Source organism: Ammospiza caudacuta, chromosome 22 (assembly GCF_027887145.1).
Source record: "Ammospiza caudacuta isolate bAmmCau1 chromosome 22, bAmmCau1.pri, whole genome shotgun sequence".
Lineage (NCBI taxonomy): Eukaryota > Metazoa > Chordata > Aves > Passeriformes > Passerellidae > Ammospiza > Ammospiza caudacuta.
In genome coordinates this window covers 3,267,610-3,288,162 of record NC_080614.1, presented here as the reverse complement: position 1 = coordinate 3,288,162, position 20,553 = coordinate 3,267,610, and the positions used below count along the sequence as shown (strand labels likewise).

The 20,553-nt window shown below is 52.5% G+C and overlaps 1 protein-coding gene across 1 annotated transcript; it reads right to left on the bottom strand.

The window, feature by feature from the left end:
- Positions 1 to 1,063: 1,063 nt before the first annotated feature.
- On the bottom strand, positions 1,064 to 19,108 carry FHAD1 (forkhead associated phosphopeptide binding domain 1). The gene is made up of 28 exons (XM_058818903.1): positions 19,013 to 19,108; positions 18,608 to 18,814; positions 16,310 to 16,580; positions 15,217 to 15,308; positions 14,726 to 14,953; positions 14,002 to 14,125; positions 13,515 to 13,645; positions 12,728 to 12,793; positions 12,240 to 12,332; positions 11,723 to 11,830; positions 11,257 to 11,340; positions 10,391 to 10,543; positions 9,863 to 10,058; positions 9,474 to 9,544; positions 9,036 to 9,173; positions 8,106 to 8,213; positions 7,827 to 7,916; positions 7,423 to 7,648; positions 6,818 to 6,899; positions 6,304 to 6,419; positions 5,515 to 5,674; positions 5,079 to 5,187; positions 3,760 to 3,895; positions 3,364 to 3,491; positions 2,941 to 3,036; positions 2,124 to 2,344; positions 1,553 to 1,718; positions 1,064 to 1,276 (listed from the first exon to the last, which is right to left on the bottom strand). Exons 1-28 carry the CDS (start codon positions 19,106 to 19,108, stop codon positions 1,166 to 1,168), a joined length of 3,807 nt encoding a protein of 1,268 aa, XP_058674886.1. The 3' UTR covers positions 1,064 to 1,165.
- Between the last annotated feature and the right edge of the window lie 1,445 nt (positions 19,109 to 20,553).

Here is a 20,553-nt window from a genome sequence, read left to right as displayed (position 1 = left end):
TCTTGCCATCTCCATCCATTCCTGACCCAGAGTTTGCCGAGGGTGGCATGGAGAGGACACAGAGAGTCATGGAGCAGCCCAGCATCTCCAGATACATCTGCAGAGGATGCCCACGGCAGCACCTTTAACCTACTCAAGGGCACAAGGTCATGCTCTGTCCCAAAGTAAACCCAGGCATTCAGACAGGGAAGCATCCAGCTTCTCCCAGCACAGGGAGCAGGAAAACCAGGCCACACCAATGCCCAGAGCCCCACTAGGGATTGGCCACTGACCACACATGGGTGCTTTGCATGCCCAGAGACGATGCAGCCCTGCCTCAGCCTGCTGCAGCCCTCTGCTTCCAGACCTTTTTTATCCTATTTAAAAATAAAGACCAAGAAACCGCAGTGGGGCTTTGTTCACATCCAAATTATCCTCAGCTGAAGGGGTCTGCAGAGGACTCGGCACAGGGACTGCTCCGAGTGGTGCTGAGGCACAGCAGCTGCAGGGATGATGTGCTGGAGCTGCCTATTGCCTGCAGGGACCCCCTCCCCAAAACACTGCTGCCCCACAAAATCCAGGGTCTGTTCTCACCTTTGCTAAGGATCAGAATCAGTGAGTGCCTGTGCCATCACCCCACCCCACCAGCATGTCGCTCTCATCTCCCCAGCTCGGCCTCATGCTGCTGCAGTACTGGTGTGGCTGGCACAGGTCCTCTTCTTCCCCCTTCCCAGGTGGCAGGTCCAGCATTCTTGGGGAGTACCAGGAACTCCAGAATTCCGTACTGCATCATGCCTTACGTTCCAGTTTCCCCGTGACACGATGGAGACTGGAGGACACAGGATTGCAAGGGATATTTCAAGCCATGTTGGCTTCATGTGCTTGAGGCCACTTCAGCAAGGACAGGACATGCCCCCCACAACTGAATTCACACGTCACTGGGCTGCATTCACACACACACATGTACACTGGATATATCCTCACCACCTTTTCCATTGCCAGAAAACCCACCACACTCTATGGGACACAGAATGTGGGAAAGTCAGGTCCTACATTTTACAGTCACACCAGTGTGCCCAGGAGCTACGGGATACAAACTGGAGCTCCTCAAAATGCACCCTCACCTCGTGCCACCCCCACCCTGACAGAGTCCACAGCAATGACTGTTCCTACTGCAGACCACCGCCTAGTGAAGGTCCCTGTGGTGCTGCTCCCATGATCTTCCCAATCTGGCAGCACCTGCCATGCACCCCTTGGCCTTCAGCTTGCCCGAGCAGAGAGTCTTTGTGGCTCCAGGCTGCAGAACAGAGACAACAGACACAGCGTTGACCTCGAGAGCTCAGCATGACCTGGTCCTCTCCCTCGCTCTCATACATGGTGCAAACCCATCGCTACAGGTGTCAGCACCTCCTCCAGCCTCATCAAGGGATGTGGCCACGATGCTGTGGCTGAGCACTGGGGGCCTGGAACCTCCAGCTTCTTGGGATGGTCTGACTGACCACTCTGTGGATGGTTCCCAACAGGTGGAGTCGCCTGTTGTACAAAGAGCAGGAGTTGGGTGTTGCCTTCTCACCTTGTGCCTTTTGGCCGCTTGTCGCAGCCTCTTCTCCTGGTCCAGCTGGAGCTGCATCCTCTCCAGAGCCTCTCTCAGCAGGGCCTTTTCTTCTGCCTCCCTGTGGGCCTCATCTTCCAGGTTGGACATCTCCTCCTGGCACCTTCGCAGGGAAGCTTGGCTCTGCCTGTGCCAAACAGGAGGGGAGGATTCTGTTGGTCTTTTGCCCTTACCAACGCCCTGACCCTCAGTTGTGCTCTCCCATGCCTTCCTTGGTCCTGCTGACACCGTCCCTATGTCCCAGCTGCTGCCACTGCCACTGCTGCTCCAGCCACCCAGGACAAGGGAACCTGTCAAGGCTTTCCTGGCTCTGACACTGCTCAACTGTGTGAGGCTGCAGAAGGTAGCACTGCAGAGTGGGGAGGATGTTTCCCCACTCCTCTTGACATTTGACTTTTGTACCGTGGCCATAGACACAGACTGGTCCCAGACAGAGACAGGACTCAGCAGTGCCATGTCACTTCTTGCCCCAGGCTCCCTGTCACTTGGCATCCAAGGAGCAGGTCTTGTTCAGAACCCTGGCTTTCCATACCTGAGTTGCTCCACACTTCCCTCATAATCTTTCAGCACTTTTTCTTTCCTTTCCAGGCGAACCTGGAGGTTCCTGATCTTTTTGTACAACAGCTCCAGGGCCTTCTGTCTCTGCAGTCCCACTTCTGCCCTTCTCTCCTGAGGAAGGTGCTGCAGAGGCTGCATTCCTGACAGCTCCTTCATCTCCACCAGGCTTCCCAGAGCACCGATTACATCAAGGTACTGTGGGAAGAAGAGGCAATGCATTATTTACCAGGTCTGCTGCATTCCATCACGCTGCTCAGCCATCTGCTTTCTGTCTGCTTTCCTGAGGACATGACAGTGTCCCAAGGAAAGTAGGTTTGCATCTCATTCACACCTGCACAGCTCACTGGAATTGGATTGCTTCCTTTCCTAAGATTATAGTTTTCCCTGCTGGGTACTTCCCTGCATTTTTTGGAGGGAAGGAACCCCCTTGCACAACCCACCAGTTGTGCTACCCATGGACCCCTTCCCTGGCAGCTCCCTCCACTGCTCCCCAGCCTCTCTGATGTACCGTGGCATGTTCTGGGGTCCCAGGATGTCCTGGCAGACACACAATGTGCTCTGGGCCATAGAATAGTTTAGATTGGAAAGGAAATTTAAAGGTCATCAACCAATCCCCCCTGCCATGGACAGGGGTGTCTTTAACTGGACCACAGAGCAGTTAATCTTCAAATTCCTGCAGCATCCTGATGTGACATGCCTCTGAAATGTTTTCAAAAAACATCTAAACTCTACACAAACTCTGGGCATGTACACACACTCTACACCATTTACCACATCTATCCCTGACATACCATCTTCTCACCCAAGTCTGTCGCCTCAGCCATTTCCAAGCTCACTGTGCTGTTGGTGATCCTGAATGAGCTCCCATTAAGAACATGGTCAGGAACCTGCAAAGACAGGGAAAGACCCATGGAGCCCATGTTGGGCCTGGTTTTTGGTCAAGGGGCCTTGTGCCTCCCTTTCGCCCCATGGGAAAACCACTCCAGTATTGCTGTGGTGCCAAGCCTCCCACCCTGCTCAGCCCATGGCATCCCAGGCAATGTGCTGGTCCTGATGGAGCTGCCAGCCCTGCAGGAGCACTGCCTGCCATCCATCAGCTGTATCTCCTACCCTGACTCCTTTTGTAGCAGCTCTGAAAACCTATTTCTCCCTTTCCCAGAGTGTACTTTCCAAACAAAGTCACAGGCATTACAAACCACACACTGCCTCCCTACCTTGCCAGCCCTCAGCTTTTCTCCCGACACAGGAACAGGTTCCAGCTCAAGACCTCTTTGTTGGACTATTTTCTCTGGTAAGTCTTCCATCCAGACCACCAGTGGCTCTGAATCGCTCTTCACAGCACCTGGAGGTGACAAATTGTTCCACTCTCCACACAACTTTGAGGCTGCCCAGCTTTCCCAGCCTCCCTGTGAGGGTGGGCAGGCCCTGGCACAGGTTGCTCAGAGCAGCTGTGGCTGCATCATCCCTGGAAGTGCCCAGGGCCAGGCTGGATGGGGCTTGGAGAAACCTGGGACAGTGGCAGGTGTCCCATGGCAGGGAGCAGAACAAGTTGGTCCTTAAAGTCTCTTCCAACCCAAAGCATTCCATAGTTCTAGGAGAGCCCTGCTCACCTGAGCACTGTCTCTTCTCCAGCATCTTCACTCTCTCCCGGAGCTCAGCCAAACCTTCTTTCTGGCGCTGGATTGTTTCCTCGTGCCTGAGGCCTTGGCACTTGGCACCAAGCTCAGCCAAGGCTGATGGTGGCTCCTGAAAGAAGACAGCTTCTGCCCAGTCTGCAGCTGGCACAGCACAAGCTCAATGCAAACACAGCCCCGCTGCCAGACACCGGGCACTTGGCACAAGAGCAAAGCCTGGGGAGCATCTCCATGGATTGGGGGTGTATAGACAACTTGTCAGAGACCTCCTTCCTGCTATGGTCAGGATAAGAACCCTGCAAAATGCTCTGGAGAGCCAGGAGAGGTTGGTGCACAGCTCTGAACAGCCACGTTGGCGTTTTCCCCTTGTCCTTTGCACCACCAGAGAGCATTTGCCATTGACACACAAACACTGGTGCACTTCAGAGATTGTCCCTACACAGACTTGGACATCACTCTCTACATGTGCTTGCCTCTCCCAGCCCCATCCAGATCGCCACATTATGACAAACATCCAAAACCCTGCGATGGGGCTAGGGCCACAGGGCTGATGATGGCTGCAGACCCCCAGCTCCGGTCTGGCTGCTGTCACCCCACATCTCAGCCCATCCCGCTCCTGAGTGGCACCCCCAGCACTGGGATCTCCCTCCCCATCAGGGCATGCGGAGCAGGACGGGCAGTGCCTCCCGCCCCTCCTCAGCTGGCAGTGAGTCACCGCGCCCCCGCAGCCAGCCGGCCCCGCTGGCACGCTGCTGGCTGCCACCTTCGCTGTACAGAACGTTCAATTCCCACAGCCCCTCCATCTGCTGCCGCCACCACCTGCCACTTCTTCCCTTTTCCAGCCTCGGGAAAATCAAACAGGGATTTGGCACAGGAGAATGAGGAGCATTTCTTCCTGTCCTGTGCAACAAGCTGCCCCTACTTCTGCATATCCAACCCTAGAACTGGTTCTGCACTACCTGCACAGCCAGCATCCACAGCCTGGCAAGCTGGGAAAAGGAAGGAATGCTTGCATGTTGCTATTCCCTCTAATTGGCAATTAACGCAGCCATTAGCGCGCACAACACTTGGTGGTTCCAAAGTGCTGTGCAAACATCAGCTCATTAACCAGCAGCAGCCTGGTGGGGGCTGAGGGTTCCCTGGATTAGAGGCAGCACAGGCAGCCCTGGCTCGGAGAGGGTGCCCGGCCATCCCAGCCTCGGGCCAGTGCAGGGCAGCTCCAGCCCTGGCTCCCACCGTGATCCCATCAGTGCTCTTGGCAAACCCACACCTCGGGGCTCTCCACGAGCACTCACCCTCTGGGAGGCTTCACTCAGCTGCACTGGTGTCCTTGGAGCATCCTCTGCGTTCTCCAGCGTTTGCTGGGAGGCATCCCTCAGCACCTGGCAGCGCCTTTGGGCTTGGCTGTGTGGAGAGACAAGAAGTTGTGGGACCCCATGATGGATGAAGGTGACCCAAACAGCTTGTGGAGAGCAGCACCCTGGGCACCCACTGATGACTACCATGGTGTGGGTGGGAACACTTGCTTAGATACAAGTGCCTGAGTAACAGATCTACTGGCATGAGCTCCACTAAACCCCCATTTCAGTTCATGTGTCATGGATTCAGAGCTGAGCTCCATCCTGATACTCTCACACGTGCCTTTTGCTCTGAGGAGAACCCTAAACACCATCAGCTGCTGGGGACACACAGAGTGGCGTCTGTGAAGCCTTGGGTGATGTCAGGGTGTACCTTAATTCTTCAGCTGCTGCTCTCAGGGCCTGATCCTTCTCCTCCACAAGGCTGGACATCTCGGAGAGCTTCTCCCGGAGCTGGTTGACTTCCCACTCCCGGTGTTTCAGCTGCCTCTGGCTGTGCTCCAGCTCCACCTTCTGCTCTTCACTCAGCTCCCCTAAGCACAGAACAGCCTCGTGGGATGCTGGCTGACTCACCACCCAGTCCTGGGGGATCTGCAGCTGGTGCACCCTCATGGGAGCAACAATGGGGCTCATCCCTGCAGAGTCCTGCCCTTGGCAGCTGCCCTCAGATCCTGGGCCACACCAACAGGACATCCTGCTTTACTAAATCCCAGTCTCTTTGTGGAGGTACCAGCCAGGGCAATTCCTTGCTGTGGCAATTTTCCTTCAGATTGAAGGAGGACACGTCACCAGCATTTTCTGACTTGCAGTTTTTGACTCCACACATTCCTCGTGTTCACAGCCCTGCTCATAGAGGAATTTCAGGCAAGGCTTTCCCAGTCCACTGGCTTAGAACATCTTCAGCTCCAAGAAGTTCACCAGTGTGATTTTGAGCTCACTTTTGTCTACCTGCTCTCCCCCTGATTACTCTGCTCTCTCATTGTCACTGCTATTACTTAGCCAAGGATGGGGAGAAATTCACCTTCCCAAAGGGAACAGACTGCCTGCTTTGACCCCAGCAGGACACAGCATTGCCTGAGAGTTGTGCCATCAATTTCATGTGATCTGTGCATGCTTGGAGGAGGATGGGGACGATGGCAGGCACACAGTGCACATCACCCACCTCTCATGTCCGACATCCTGGCTCTTGTTTCTGACAGCTCCCTGCTGAGCCTGCTGATAACTGCCTTCTTTTCCAGGAGTGTGCCCTGCACCACTGCCAGCTCCTCCCGCAGTTTCCTGGGAAAGATCAGTGCAGATCTCACAGCCATCGGGAAACCTCATTGCAGGGAGCCCATGCATGCCTTCCTGTGCTGCATTCCTGCTTAATATTTTATTATTTAATTATTTTTTAACCTCCCTTTTGGTCCCCGGGGGTCACCCTGTGGTGTGGGATTGGCCACACCACTTGCTGTCACCTGGAGCCATCCAGAGGGGATGGCAGATTGTCATGTGCTGTTTGGCATCACTTTGATGCTCTTTGCCCTTAGGATCACTTCAGCCTAGCAAAGGGACTCAAGTCCTGTGCCAGACTGAAAAGATCTTGGGACAGGTGGCGTTGGACTTCCTTAGGCTCTCCCAAGTGGTCCCTGCCCTTCTCTAAGCATCTCTGATCACCATCAGCAACTGCTGCTCACCTCAGACAAGCATGAGACTCCATGGCAGGACAAATCTCCAGCCAAGCTCCTGGTGCTGGGCTGTGGGCATCACACTGAAGTCCTAAAGGACACACACACAAAAAAGGCCTATTACTTCTTTGAAACACTTACATGCTTGTTGCTTCTGCTACACAAATAATTTCCTTCATGTGGCAGCTCTGAGGACTGTCTGTTTGGGAAACCATGTCCCTGAGAGCCCAGTTCCAAGGCCAACTGGACAATTCTTGACATCCAGCCTTATTGGGGTTGCTTCTGTCTTGGAGAAGCCCAAAGCTGTAATTTTATTACAGCTGTTATTTTATTTGTTTTATTACCAGTCTGTAATTTTAGAGGGCAAAGAGCCCTTCTCCAGTGGCAAAGCCCTGACAAAACCACCAAACAATGAAAAATTGTTCTCCAAACCCACCAAACAATGAAATGGCTTCTGCAGGGCCTCACACAGCTTGTCCTGCAGGGAAATAACCTTCATTCAACATCTTCCCAATGTTTTCTACAGCAGCTGTTCACTGTTCCATCTCCACACACATTTCATGTTAACCCAGTCAGTTCCTGGTACAGGCACATCCCATACAACCCTCACCTACCTTCCATCTTTTCCACAAGCGCTGCCTTTTCCTCCTCCAGCACCTTCTGCTGCTGAGTGGCCTCGAGCAGCCTGTCCTCTAAAGCCAGGATGGTCAGGGAATGCTGCCTGCTTTGCTCCCTATATCCTGCCACCTCTTCTTGCAGTTTCTGCCTCTGCAGCTCATTTTCCTCCTGCACAGCCCTGAGCTGTTGGCTCTGCTGGAGCACCTGCTGCTGTAACACAGCCTGGGAAACAAGACGTGGGAGCTTGGTTGGGAGCACTGGGTTTCTTTTGGGATCACCATCAGCATCATCTCTCCTGGATGGTGATCACAAGAATGGAGGGAAGGGAAGGATTTCAGGGATGGGGGAAGCCTTCTTCTCCAGCACTGCATCCTCCACCTGCACAGGTGAGTGCAAGTACCTCTTGTGCAGTGATTTTCTTCAGCTCGTGCAAAGCTTCTCTCAGCTTTCCCTCTGTCAGTTCCTGCTCCTCTGCCCTCTTTGCTGTTTCCTACCAGAGGAAATTATCAGTAATTAGCTTAGCCAGGAATCCACCTTTCTTTGTGCAGAGCTGCTCTCTGTGTATTTGGGGGGGCAGGGAAACCCCTTCTTCCACTGATTTGAGCCCCTGGAGTCACACTACACTTTCCCTTTTCTTCATTCCAAGAGTGAACTGTTCTGCTACATCTCCCATGCTCACCTCAGCCATGCTTCTAAGGTGGCTTTCCAACTCTTGGATCTTCCTCTGTTCTTCCTCCACAGATTTCTTGCACTTTTCCTTCTCCTCAGTGACGGCACTTTCCACAATCTGTGAATCAAGAGACCACAGGTTCACTTCAGGAAAAAAAGACCTCAGCTCCAAGGAGGAAAGCAGCAGGGAGGGTCATTGCTCCAGGGAGGGTCATTGCTCCAGAGCAGGGGCAGATGATGGGAGAAAAGCTTGCCAGGACACGAGGTAACTCAGTGAAGGAGAGGATGAGAGCACCTGGGGAAAAGCACAGCTGAGAGACAGAGTAGGAGCTGTTTGGCTGCTCCTTGCCTGAATCCTCAGAAAACTGAACACCAGGAAATCACCACTCCCAAGGTGCCAGGCACAGAAGCAGACTGGAAACTGTCCCACAAGGCCACCATGATCACAACACACACATGGCAAAACACCCATTCACGCCCTGACTGACACTGCACCCCACACCAGAGCCACTGGTGCAATGGCCTGGGCCTCCCTGGGGCTGAGGGGGACTGCTGCCCCCTGCTCCATAGCAATATCCTTTTCCTGCCAAAAAGGAGCCCACAGGACCCCAGCAGGGGGAGGGAGGCAGAGAAGGCTTGAGAAGCAGCAGTGCAATGTTTCCCTAAGCTCGTGGATCACGATGCTCCTTGCTTTCCGCTGTCCCCTGGTGACTGACTGGAGGCTGTGCATCCTGATGTTACCTGCAGGTGCTTCCCCATTCCACCATGGATATTTTTGTGAGTTTACACCTCCTGGATCCATATGGGAGGATATCCAGTCCCTTGGGACTGCATTCAGTTTGGAGTTAGAGGTTCCTCCTCCTGTTATCCAACACTCCTATAGACATCCATTTTTCCTGCATAACATTCCTCTTCTGAAACACCAACCATGCCACTGTACCTGTTTGCTCTCCTTGTCCTTTTCCAGGACAATTTGCTGGATTTTTATCTGTAAGTCTTGCTCATGCTTTACTTCCAGCTCCTTTGTGTGCTCCTGCAGCAGCTCTGCCTGCAGCTCCTGGAGCTTCTCTAATTGCTCCTGCAGGGAGACATGGAGGTATTAAAGGAAGTGTGTCAGCAGCAGGGCAAGAAATAAACCTCACAAAAACTCACAAAAAATTCACAAAAGAGATCTCCTCTCCATCCTGCTGCATTAGGATAAGGACACACTGCCAGTGGGCTCTGTCGTCCTTACCTTACATTTCCTGTACACTCAGGGACCTCAGACACTGCACATCCGCAGTCCAGGTGCTGCACTGGCTTGCTTGGGACTGCCATCATATTTACCCATAGAAAGAGTCCAAATCCACCTGGTTTATGTGCATAAATATTTCTGTACCTGTAGCATCTGATTCCTCTGTGCCATCTCTTGGCTCTTTTCCAACAAGCTCCCGAGAGCAGCCAACAGCCCTGCAAAAGTCAATGGAGCCTCACTGTGTGGGGTGCTCATACACCATATTAGGGATATCCAGGACAATTTCTTCATGAAAAGGATGGTCAGGCTTTGGAATGGGCCTGAACACATTCTTGTAAGTGTTCAAAAAAGTGCGAGGCGGTGGCACTTGGGAACCGTGCTGGCTTAATGGTTGTACTTGGTGCCTTGGAGATATTTTCCAGCCTTAAAATTTCCATGATTCTGTGATTTTTCTCCCCAAGGAGTGGCTCACGCTGGAATTTCTCCTCTACATCTGGCTTGCCAGGACATCCCACATTCCCAGGGACACAGACCTTTGCCAGAGGTGTGCAGGTCCATCCCCACGCTGTCCAGGAGCTGCTCTGCACCCTCCAGCCAGGACAGGGGACCACGTGCCATGTCCACCACTGCTGTCCTGATGGCTGAGACAGAGGGATCCAGGCACACCAGCTCCAGCTGCCCCAGCTCCCCCCGCAGGCTGGCACTGCTGCAGGGGCTCCTCAGGCACGCCTGGAACAAATGGAACCAGAGGGGAACAAGGCAGTGTCCACTGTCAGTGGCCTTCAGGGACTGGCAAATGACACATTTCTGAACATCCCAGGCCAGGCTGGATGGGGCTTGGAGCAGCCTTGTCCAGTGGAAGGCGTCTCAGCACATTGCAAGGGGTGGAACAGGATGGGCTTTATGGAGAATCTGTGACAAACTCCAGGGAACATCAACACTTAGGGATGATGCTTTGTTTCAGGGGTGTATCTTTACTCTGACCTTTCCTCAGGCCAAAAAAACACCCTGTGCCACTATCTCCCAGCTGCTATTTGGTCTTCAGTATTTAAAGGGCTGACCTGGAGCTTCTGGAGGGAATTCTTGAACACCTCGATGTTTGCAGACACCTCCTTCTCCTTTGCAAGCCTGGAGCTTAATTCCTTCTGCAGACTCTTCTCTCTCTCATGACTTTGTTGGTTCTCATCAGAGATCTGCCTGACCTTCTCTATCACCTGGTAAAAGTGGGTGGAGAAAGAGGAGGATAAGGCTCATGCTGTTTTCCAGCTGAGGGGCCAGGGATTGTTTCAGAGAGCAACATCTGAGGCTTCCTGCAATCTGGCAGCCACATCAGACTCCTGGGCTTGTCCCTGTCACAGACCACTGACTCCCTCCAAGCTTTAGGAAACAAAAAGAACTGTGTCCCCTTCATGTCATGGAGTGTGGCAGCACGTCTGGCCACAGAAACACACAACTTTCCCAGGCATCATTCTGGGAAAGTCTGGGAGAAGATCAGAGAAAAGAATGAGAAACAATTCTTATCTTAACCTGCTGCACCTGGTATTGTGAACACGTGGAATGCGTTATGGAGATTTGTTACCAAAGGGGAGTTTCTTAATAAGCAGTGGTGATGGTGTTTTAATTAAAGACCAATCAATTCTACCTGCAGGGAACTAGGATATAAAAAGAGCAATGGGTTTCTTAATAAAGATTATTGATCAGTCTTCTGTGAATTCATGGAGTCTGTGCCAATTATTACCTGGCCAGGGGCTGGTTTGCTCTAACAGTGGAGCAGTGCCATTGACCTGGGACAGCCACAGCCCAAATCCTCCTCTGGAGAAGGCTAGGTGCTGCAGCCCAGCTGCACATGGAGCAGGCACCACAGCTGTTCTGCAGCAGCTGCCGTGAGCCACTCTGAACGTCTCTGTGAGCTGCTGCCCAAACTCACCTGCTGCTCTGTTACAGCTTTCCCTGTGCTGCCAGCTGCTGATGGAGAACAGGCTTGCATCACTCGGGTCTTGAAGGACTCCAGCTGCAGCAGGGACCCACACATGGAAACAAACACCACCAATCATTGACAGCCACTCTGCTGATCACTGATGGTGATGTTATCTGCAAAGGGCTGTCCCTGCTCAGAGCAGCATTACCCAGGCACTGAGGAAGGTTGGTGTGGCTCCCAGGCAGCACAACTAAGCTTAGAGATTCCTTTTCTGTATGCTAATAGACTGCTACATTGTCTACGCTGCCCACACCAATTCTGGATAAGCCTTTTATATTCACCCAATGACAAGGTAAGTTCCGTGCCAGGGTTTGGTGCTCAGGGCTCTGGGTTTCTGTTTCCACAGCACATCTTCCCCATGGGAAGCTGCATCCCTGTGCTGCCCACGGCCCAGTGGTGATGTTCCCATCCCTACCTGCTCCCCAGCTCTCTGCATGTCAGACTGCAGCAGGCGCTCCCTGCGCTCCATCTCCCGCAGCTGCTGCGCCTGCTGGGACCATGCTGCCTTCAGCTCCTCCTCTGCCTGCAACGAGAGCTTTGGCACCTCAGAGTGACATCCAAAACCATGCCATGGGCATTCCAACCACTGTTCCCATCAGACAAATCCAAATGTGCTTTTGGAACACCAGGAGACACACAGCAGTCCTGGTGCAGGGAGTGGGGTTGCAGCATGGACCCTTCACGGCACTTTTTGTCTGGGTTTCATCCCTGGGACATTGTCCAGCCTTGACTTCCTCACCCAACACCCACACAGGGCACTCTGTCATATATTTTAATTCTTCCATCAGGGTCCATGGTAGAGCTCAGGGCAGTTGGATGCCCTGCTCACCCAGCCTGTCCTCCCAGGGATTGCTGGTCCCCATCCCACCCCCCTGGGATGATGGCACCTGCCCTCTGTGTGTCCTCTGCATTCAGTGTGTTCCTTGCAGTACCTTGGCTTTCTCAGCCAGTTGCTTCTGGACACTCTCATGCTTCTGGATCTCCCCCTGCAGCCCCTGCAGGTCCCGCTGCAGCTCCTTGATGCGCTGTAAGAGCCCAGCGAGGGTGGGGGTCTCACCAGGGCAGCTGGGCACTGCCCCTCTGGATGACCTCCACTGATCAGCAAGATTTTCTGCCCATCTAACTCACTCTGTTTACTGGAATTCTCTTCTAACCTGCATTTACTGTGGTTCCATCAGCTTACAAGTGGAAGTCAATCTGATTTCTGATCACCCCCCCCCACAAGCCCCCTCTCCCCACCCTCTCCTTCACAGTGTAAACCAGAGCTGCTGATCCAGGACTGCCCCAGGTGTTATGCCCATTATGTGCCTTTCAGGACAGGAGCTGAGTTCCAAACAGCTCCCTTACAATGCCCAGCTAATTATTCCCTCACTGATGTGTTCCTACAGCCACTGCTTACCCAAAGTGACTTTTGACTCACATTTCTGCAGGAGATTAGTTCTTGCTCTCTGAGTTCGTGCTTTTTTTCTTCTTTAATTCTCAAGCACTAGAAGGAATGGCAACCAAGGAAAATAACCATGAGGGCAGTGATACCATTGCTCCTGCTGTGAACGGGACACTGGCACAGGCTGCCCAGGGCAGTGGTTGAGTTGACATCCCTGCAAGAATTTAGAAGACACTTGGGGACATGGTTTAGGGGTGGCCTTGGTGGTGCTGGGGTAATGGCTGGACTCAGTGATCCTTAGGTCATTTCCAACCTCAGCAATTCTGGTATTCACAAGTCAATCCTTGTGATCTCCTGGTAGGTGCACTGCAGCCAACACAATCTCTGCCATTATCATGCTCCCAGTGCAGCTCTGCCAGTCGAGGAGGAGCTGCCCATGCAGAGGAACAACCTGCTACTGCACAAGCCACCTTCTTTAAGGACAGATCCAGGCTGGGCCACAGGGAGCCCCATGGCACAGTGCCATGGCTCCTCGGGAGGACCTTGGCAGGAATATTTTGTGTGTACAAACAGCTGCTGTGCTCAGGAGCCCAGGGCACACAGTACCTGATGCAGAGCAAGGAGGGAGATCCAGCTGGGGAAGGAGACCCTGATCCATGGGCATCCTGCCACACCCAGACGTGGTCATGGACCATCACCCAGTGATACAACTGCTACCATCCTCACCAGAGAGAAGCACCACCCTTCTCACCTGCTTTCCCACCTTATCCCCATGTCAAGCAGGGGCTCATAAATTACTGAGCCCCTAATTAGTGCTACCAACCTTGGCTGAAACCACGGCCAGCTGCTTGCCCTTCTCTCGGTTTTCCTTACTCAGTTTTTCAGTCTCTTGCTGGAGCTGCTGGATTTTCTGCTCCTTTTGCAGGAGTTCTCTTTGCATGTTGCTCACCAGACCTGAGGAAAACAACTCTGGTCAGAGGTCACCCAGGTGTGACATTTGGATGAGATATTGGGAAGAAAATTTTCCATGTGAGGGTGGGGAGGTTCTGGCACAGTGTGCCCAGAGCAGCTGTGGCTGCCCCATCTCTGGAAATGCCCAAGGCCAGGTTGGACAGGGCTTGGAGAAACCTGGGACAGTGGAAGGAGTTCCTGCCCATGGCAGGGGTGGAATGAGGTGCTCTTTAGGGTCCCTTCCCACAAGGCACTAGGAATAATTTGTTGCCTGTACAGTTTGGCCAATGCTTGCTCCTTATCCAGAGCCAGTCCCAATCTGCTTCATGCCCTGTCCCAAAGCTCCAGGGATACAACACCTGCAGTCAAAGCCTGGTCCTTCTTCAACTTCTCACTTTCCCTCTGCAGCCTCCCGATCTCCAGGTCTCTCTTGTGGAGGGAATGGCTGAAAACTTGGTTTGAGCCTTTCTGCAGGTCATTGATCTGCAAAACACAGATTTACCTGTGCTCCTCAGCAGAACGTTCACTGACTGCTACCCCTTCAGGGAGGGTCAGCTGGCACTTGTGGTTTGGCTGGACTGCTCTTTAGCAACTTCAAATACCATCCTAAATGTGGTATTTGAAGATGCTAAAGAGCAGGAACAGCATCTGGCTGTTCCTGCTGAAATCCTAATGCCAGGGGAGGGAGGGAGGGAGGGAAGGAAGGAAGTGGCGGAAGGAAGGAAGGAAGTGGCGGAAGGAAGGAAGGAAGTGGCGGAAGGAAGTGGCGGAAGGAAGGAAGTGGCGGAAGGAAGTGGCGGAAGGAAGTGGCGGAAGTGGCGGAAGGAAGTGGCGGAAGGAAGTGGCGGAAGGAAGTGGCGGAAGGAAGTGGCGGAAGGAAGGAAGTGGCGGAAGGAAGTGGCGGAAGGAAGGAAGGAAGGAAGGAAGGAAGGAAGGAAGGAAGGAAGGAAGGAAGGAAGGCTGGCTCTCCCCCTCATTTCCCTTGATTTCAGACCCACAAACCTCTCCTGCTCAAACATGGCTGTTAGCCCACAAACACACCTGTACCTGAGAGGTGTTTTCCCTGCTTGGTGCCTCCAGTACCTGTTCCCTCAGGGCTTTGATCTCCTCTGTTTGGGCTCCCAGCTCTTGGTTGAAGGTGAGCAGCTTCTGGGTCAGCTCAGCCTCGTTCCTCATGGCTGCCTGGGCCAGTTTCTTTGCCATGGCTGCGATCTCCTCCTGTAGGTCTCTCATCACCACATCCTTCCCCTTTAACTCTGTTTCCAAACCAAAAAGGTGGCCCACTTCCTTCTCCAGCAGCTTCTCACCCTGCTGGCAGATCCAGGTTCCACTGGTCACTCTGCAGCCACAGAAGCTCCAGACCCCCTGCCCAGGGGTACCAACCATCAGCAAGGGACCCTCTGTCCCTGGCTTGGCACATCCTCCAGCCACCCCCTGTCCCCATCCACCCACTCTGGTGGCAGCCCTCACACCCTGCTGGTACTCCTGGTGGGACACAGACATTGGGCAGGATTCACCTGCTCCTCCAAGGACCAGGACAGGGTCCTCCCTCCCTGCTCCTTCCCCAGCATTACCTTCCCCTGCAGTAGGAGATCCACCTTGTGAGGCCCCAGGGAAGGGGCTCTCCCCACACTGCTTGCACCATCACCTGAGAAGCTGGCTGAGACTGGAAGAGAGCAAATCATCAGCACGAGAGGTGGCTGCAGGCAGAAAAAATGCTCCCTGCAGCACCCTTTTCCCTTGTCCCAAAACTACTCCAAGGCAGTGGCCACTATTCAGGGCATGAGCTCACCTCACAACCAGCAGAGAAAAAGAAAACCAACTGCAAAAAACTTAGACTGCAAACAGTCTGCACAGAAGAGAGAGTTAATTCACCTCTGGGAACCAAAACAGCCTAAAAGCAGCAGAGACACAGCAGAGAGAGGCTGCCCTTATTTTTCAGCACTGGCCAGCCCCCCAGAAAGCTCTGCTTTTTTGTCTTTCCTCATGGGATCAGCGCTGCTCACTGCCATTAGGGCATGGAGATCCTTTGGGTTGTTCTCAAAAAAAGGAGTTTGTGCTACCCTGGCTGTGTTTGTCCCTGCTTTTGCCCACATTGAGGTTTCCTGCTCACTGGGACTGCATGGTGCTGCCTCACTGCTCACTTTGTGTTGCTTATGACAGCTCAAAAATCCCAAGCCCACAGCAGGAAAAGCCAGCACTGTGCACCAGGCCACAACATCCATGGCAAATGTCACCTTCTCCAGCCCAAACCCTCACCTCTGCCCTGCTCTATCACATACTTTATTTCCAGAGGTGCACTGGATACAGACCTATTTTCAAGTGTTTTCACTTGAGACAGCCACTTCAAGGGTGGAAAAAAACCCACTTCACACAGGAGTCAGAAACAGGCACAGGAGTTGGTAGTGCAGATAAAGTCAGTCACACCAGGAAAAAGGAAGAGGAAATGTCTCTCTGCAAGGGCAACAGCGTTCCCCTTGTGATGGCACAGCTCATTTCTTCCCTGACCCAAATGCCACCCAGCACCACACATGGATTTTGATCAGCTCCAGGGGACAATGACTCACACCCAGTTGCTCAACGCTTGTCACTGCTCTGCTCCAATCAATCAAGTGGCTCTGTGAGGCCACCAGGACAGAAATGGCTGTTTTTGGCACCATGGAGTACCTGGCCTCAGGGCAGAGGTCCTGCTGGAGGTGTCCATAGAGGTGGCACTGGCTGCGCTCCTGTCCCGGGCACTTGCAGGTCGCCTTGGCAGCACCAGATGGGGCACATGGCCAGGGGCTCTGGGGGCCCCTCTGCCCAGGGAGTCGGGGGGAAGCTGCCCCTGCAGCGAGGGCAGGCACAGAGGAGATACAGGAGTCTGGAGTTTGGGCTCTGCAACAGCCTGGAGCTGCCCACTCCACCCCACGTGACGTTTCAAGGGGGGGCAGGACATCTACAGTGGGAAAGCACCAAGTTATCTGCAAGATTTTAGGAAGTATTTTAGCCCTGGATTCACATGCACTGTGTCATGGAAAACCCAGGCACAGATCTAAGCAGAAGCACAATTTTAGTTTTTTCCCATTTCCATTATGCGAGGATCAGATTTTAATCAGGGCATCCAGATGCTTTGCTGAAACAGAAGGAAATTATTGGGGTTTTCTGCTTTTTGAGCTTTTCCCTCTGCATCTGACTGCCCTAATTCTGCACATCATTTGCACAATCGAGGAGCACTCCTTTCACAGCTCTCCTGGCTCACACATGGTCCTATCCCATTTGTTTCTCCCATTCTCCCAGGCAAACCAAAGCCCCTCATTGTGTTCCTGCTTTCCTATCAGCTGGGCCTGTCAGACTGGGAATTAGGACACTGTGTGCTGCTCTCCTAAAGAGCAGAGCTTTCCAGGGCAGTGGGGACAAGCCACCACTAAGGTCTCAGTGACAAGGGCTGCATTAAACATCTGCCAGGGGGTCAGACCTGGGTGTGGGTCTTTCAACCCCCAGCTGTTAACAGAGCCCCAGACCCCAGTGCAGGCTCCCTGCACCTCCAGCATTTTCCCTTCTCCCAGGGCACATCCCAGCCCTGCTGCTTTGCTCCTGCTGCTGCCCACAGCGCTGGCTCCCAGCGAGATGGCACAAAAACCTGACAGGGTCCCTGTGTGGGCATGGCAGGACATGATTCCCATCAGGTGTGCTCCTCTGCACAGCACCTCCTCTCAGACTCAGAGCAGAGATCCCTTCCCTCGTCAGACACTTCACAGCAAGGGGTTCGCTCCCTGCAGGCAGCAGGGTCAGGCTCCAAAGCTGCCCCTCCAAAGGAGGATCCCAGAGTGAGGAAAAGGCACCCCATGGACAGGCTCTGCAAGGCTGTGCAGATCCGGTCCTGTGCTCACCTGCCCTTGGGAATTGAGCCCCTCACCTGCCCTTGGGAATTGAGCCCCTCACCTGTCCTTGGGAATCCAACTGCTCACCTGTCCTTGGGAATTCAACTGCTCACTGCTCCAGCACAATCTAGCTTTACCTAGGCAGCATCTTGGATTCTTCAAGAGCCAAAATAATAAAAATATTACTGAGGATTATCAGTTGCTCTATGCTTTATTTGAAACCCAGCTTCTCTCTTGTTAAGTGGCTTGGGAGGAAACATAAAATGCAAACAGAGGGAAAGGACATTTTCCAGGTCTTCCTTTGCTAATGCATCTCTGTCCTGCGCTTTTCCATTTTCCTACCGAACTGCCTGACTTTCTTCAGCAGAGGGAGCTCCAGCTTTTGATTTCCTCCTCCCCCGTGATAGGAAAGATGTGAGCTACTGTCTTTACAAATAATTTGATGGGTCAAGGTATGGGTGTTGATGTCTTTGAAAGGGGTCTTAATGTCTCTACTGACTTTGGGCAGCAGGTTTGTTGTAGAGCCCAGATAGCTTGGCTCCTGAGATAGGCAAGGGTCTGCATAAGCCTGAACTCCTGAACTTTGGGGTAAAACAGTAGGTTCAAGGGGGGAATATGTGGTAGGTGGTTCGGGAAGGCTGTACCTTCCTAGGAGCTCGGCCAGGGGGAAAAGGAAACAGGCACCATGTGGCCAGGAGTGAGGATAAGAGGAGGCTGTGCCCTCTGAAACCCTGAGAGAGAGAAAACCCCAGGGGCATGTGCCCCAGTGGACTCTCTCCCTTTACTGGGAGAATAATTTATCTGGGAGATAAATTGGGAGAATTATTTACCTGAATAAAGGTGAAGGACTCCTCTGTCTCCTTTTTGGACATAAACCTCTGGCGTTTGTGGATTTTCCTGACACTCAGCTTTGGCACCTTTCCTCAGGATCTCCAGATGAGCTGGGAGTGAGTTCCTGCTTCTGAAGCCTTCCCTGGACAGCAGCACCTACCCAACCAATTTCCCCGGGCACCTTTCCCTGGACATCCCCACCCACCCTTGCCCATGGGCATCCTTCCATGGGCCATAGCACCCACCCTTCCCCGGGCACCCCCAGCCCTACCTGGGCAGCCCCATCCAGCACCAGTTCGAAGGAGGCTCCGGCAGTGCCGAAGCTCAGGATGTCCCCCGGCCTCACCCTGACAGCCGCGTTCTGCACCTGGCAGCTGTTGACAAAGGTGCCGTGGGGGGAGTTGAAGTCCTGAAGGATGAAGCTGTTGTCTGAGGCGGAGAATTCCAGGGCTGCATGGCGCTTTGCTACCCCTGCAGACTGGGACAGGCAAGGGACAGACAGGGAATGCTGCTGGAGGTGGCTCCAGGTTCATCCCTGCTTTGCCAAGCCCCTTTTCTGGCCATCAATTCCAGCACAAACTGGTACCTCCACACTTTGCATGGAGGGCTCCATCACCTCCCCTTCCCCTTCCCCTTCCCCTTCCCATTTTAGGATGCTCAGCTGCCTCAGCCCTACCTGCAGGACGATGTCGGCCCCTCTGTGGCTCCCGACGGTCGTGGTGTAGGATTTCAGCTGGAAACACCCCTCAGAGCTCTTTAGGAAAGCTCGCATGGCCCAACCCCCCCTGCAAAGGCTTGCACCAAACAAATAAATCCTCACTCAGCAATTTCCCCCCCAACACACAACCTGAGCCACGAGTCGCTCCACCAACTCAAACAGTAAAAATTGTACAAAATGACTCCAAAAGCGGCCGTGTCCCAGCTGGCAGTGTGCTGCAGTAGCCTTGGAAACCTCGGTCACGCCGGAGCCTGCTGCTGCCTGCCTGGGTGAGTTTTTCCTCTTCGATTTGTTTAGGGTTTTTTTTTTTTCCTTCTTTTTCCAAGCAACTGTCCCGGCAGCACAACACAGCTCTGCGCCGGCGTGGCCACCGATCCCATCAGCTGGGGACACACGTGGGAATGTGTATCCCAAACCCCACACGGGCCCGGCCACCTGCTAGGACCTTTTGCCCTCATTTTACTCATATTTTATTTCATGTCATGTTAACACACACACACACACACACACACACACACACACCTGCTAGAACCTTTTGCCCTCATTTTCCTCATATTTTATTTCATGTCATGCTAACACACACACAGAAACAGGACTTGCAACCTGAGGGAAGGGGATAAACATTGCTGTCAGGTGGATGCTGTCACCCTTCAGCACTTTGCCATCAATATTCCTTGGTCCCAGGCTGCCACACTCCCTTTTTCAACAGAGCAGAAAGGAAAAACCCCACTTCTCACCAATTCCCCCCAGTTTGCCCCCACCAGTCCTGCAAGATTTCATTGTGCTCCTTTTTGAGGTAGAAGTGGCACATTTGGCAAATCAGAGCTTCCCTGAAAACTTCTACCAGTTTGAAGCCATTCCCTTTTGTCCTGTCACTCTGTGCTCTTGTATTAATCTGTGTTGAAACTGATGTCAAATTTTACTCTCAAATGACTGATATAAATAACAAATATAGTTATTGGCTTTCTCATTTATGTATCAACTTTTGCAAGGTATTATTGATCACAAAAATCCTGATATAGTACAACTTGTAATTACTGCTTTCGATATAGTACAATCTGTCAGTTTATGTTTACACTGTATAGCTTTTATAAATAGTAGTGTAATATGTACTATCTTAGACTGTAGTATAATAAAGACTGTGAAATGTTAAAATGCTTTTCCATGTCACTAACTCAGAATATCGTGTGAAATAATTAGGTGATTTCTCACATTCAGGAAATCTAAAAGACAAGATAACAGAAACCAGAGCACTGAAAAAAAGAACTTATTGACCCTTGTTATCAGGCAGTGAAAATACAACAGGACGGAACCACAAGAAGAAATAAAATATATTGGTTTAATCTCCAAAATGGCATGAAGACAAGTCAAAGGTTAAAACCAAGCAGAAGAACATCTAAACTCAAAAGAATATTTGAATAGGTATAAATTCTTTAATGAATATTATTGCAATGTAACAGTACATAGAGAACATGGTGCTAAGTTAACCATATGTATTT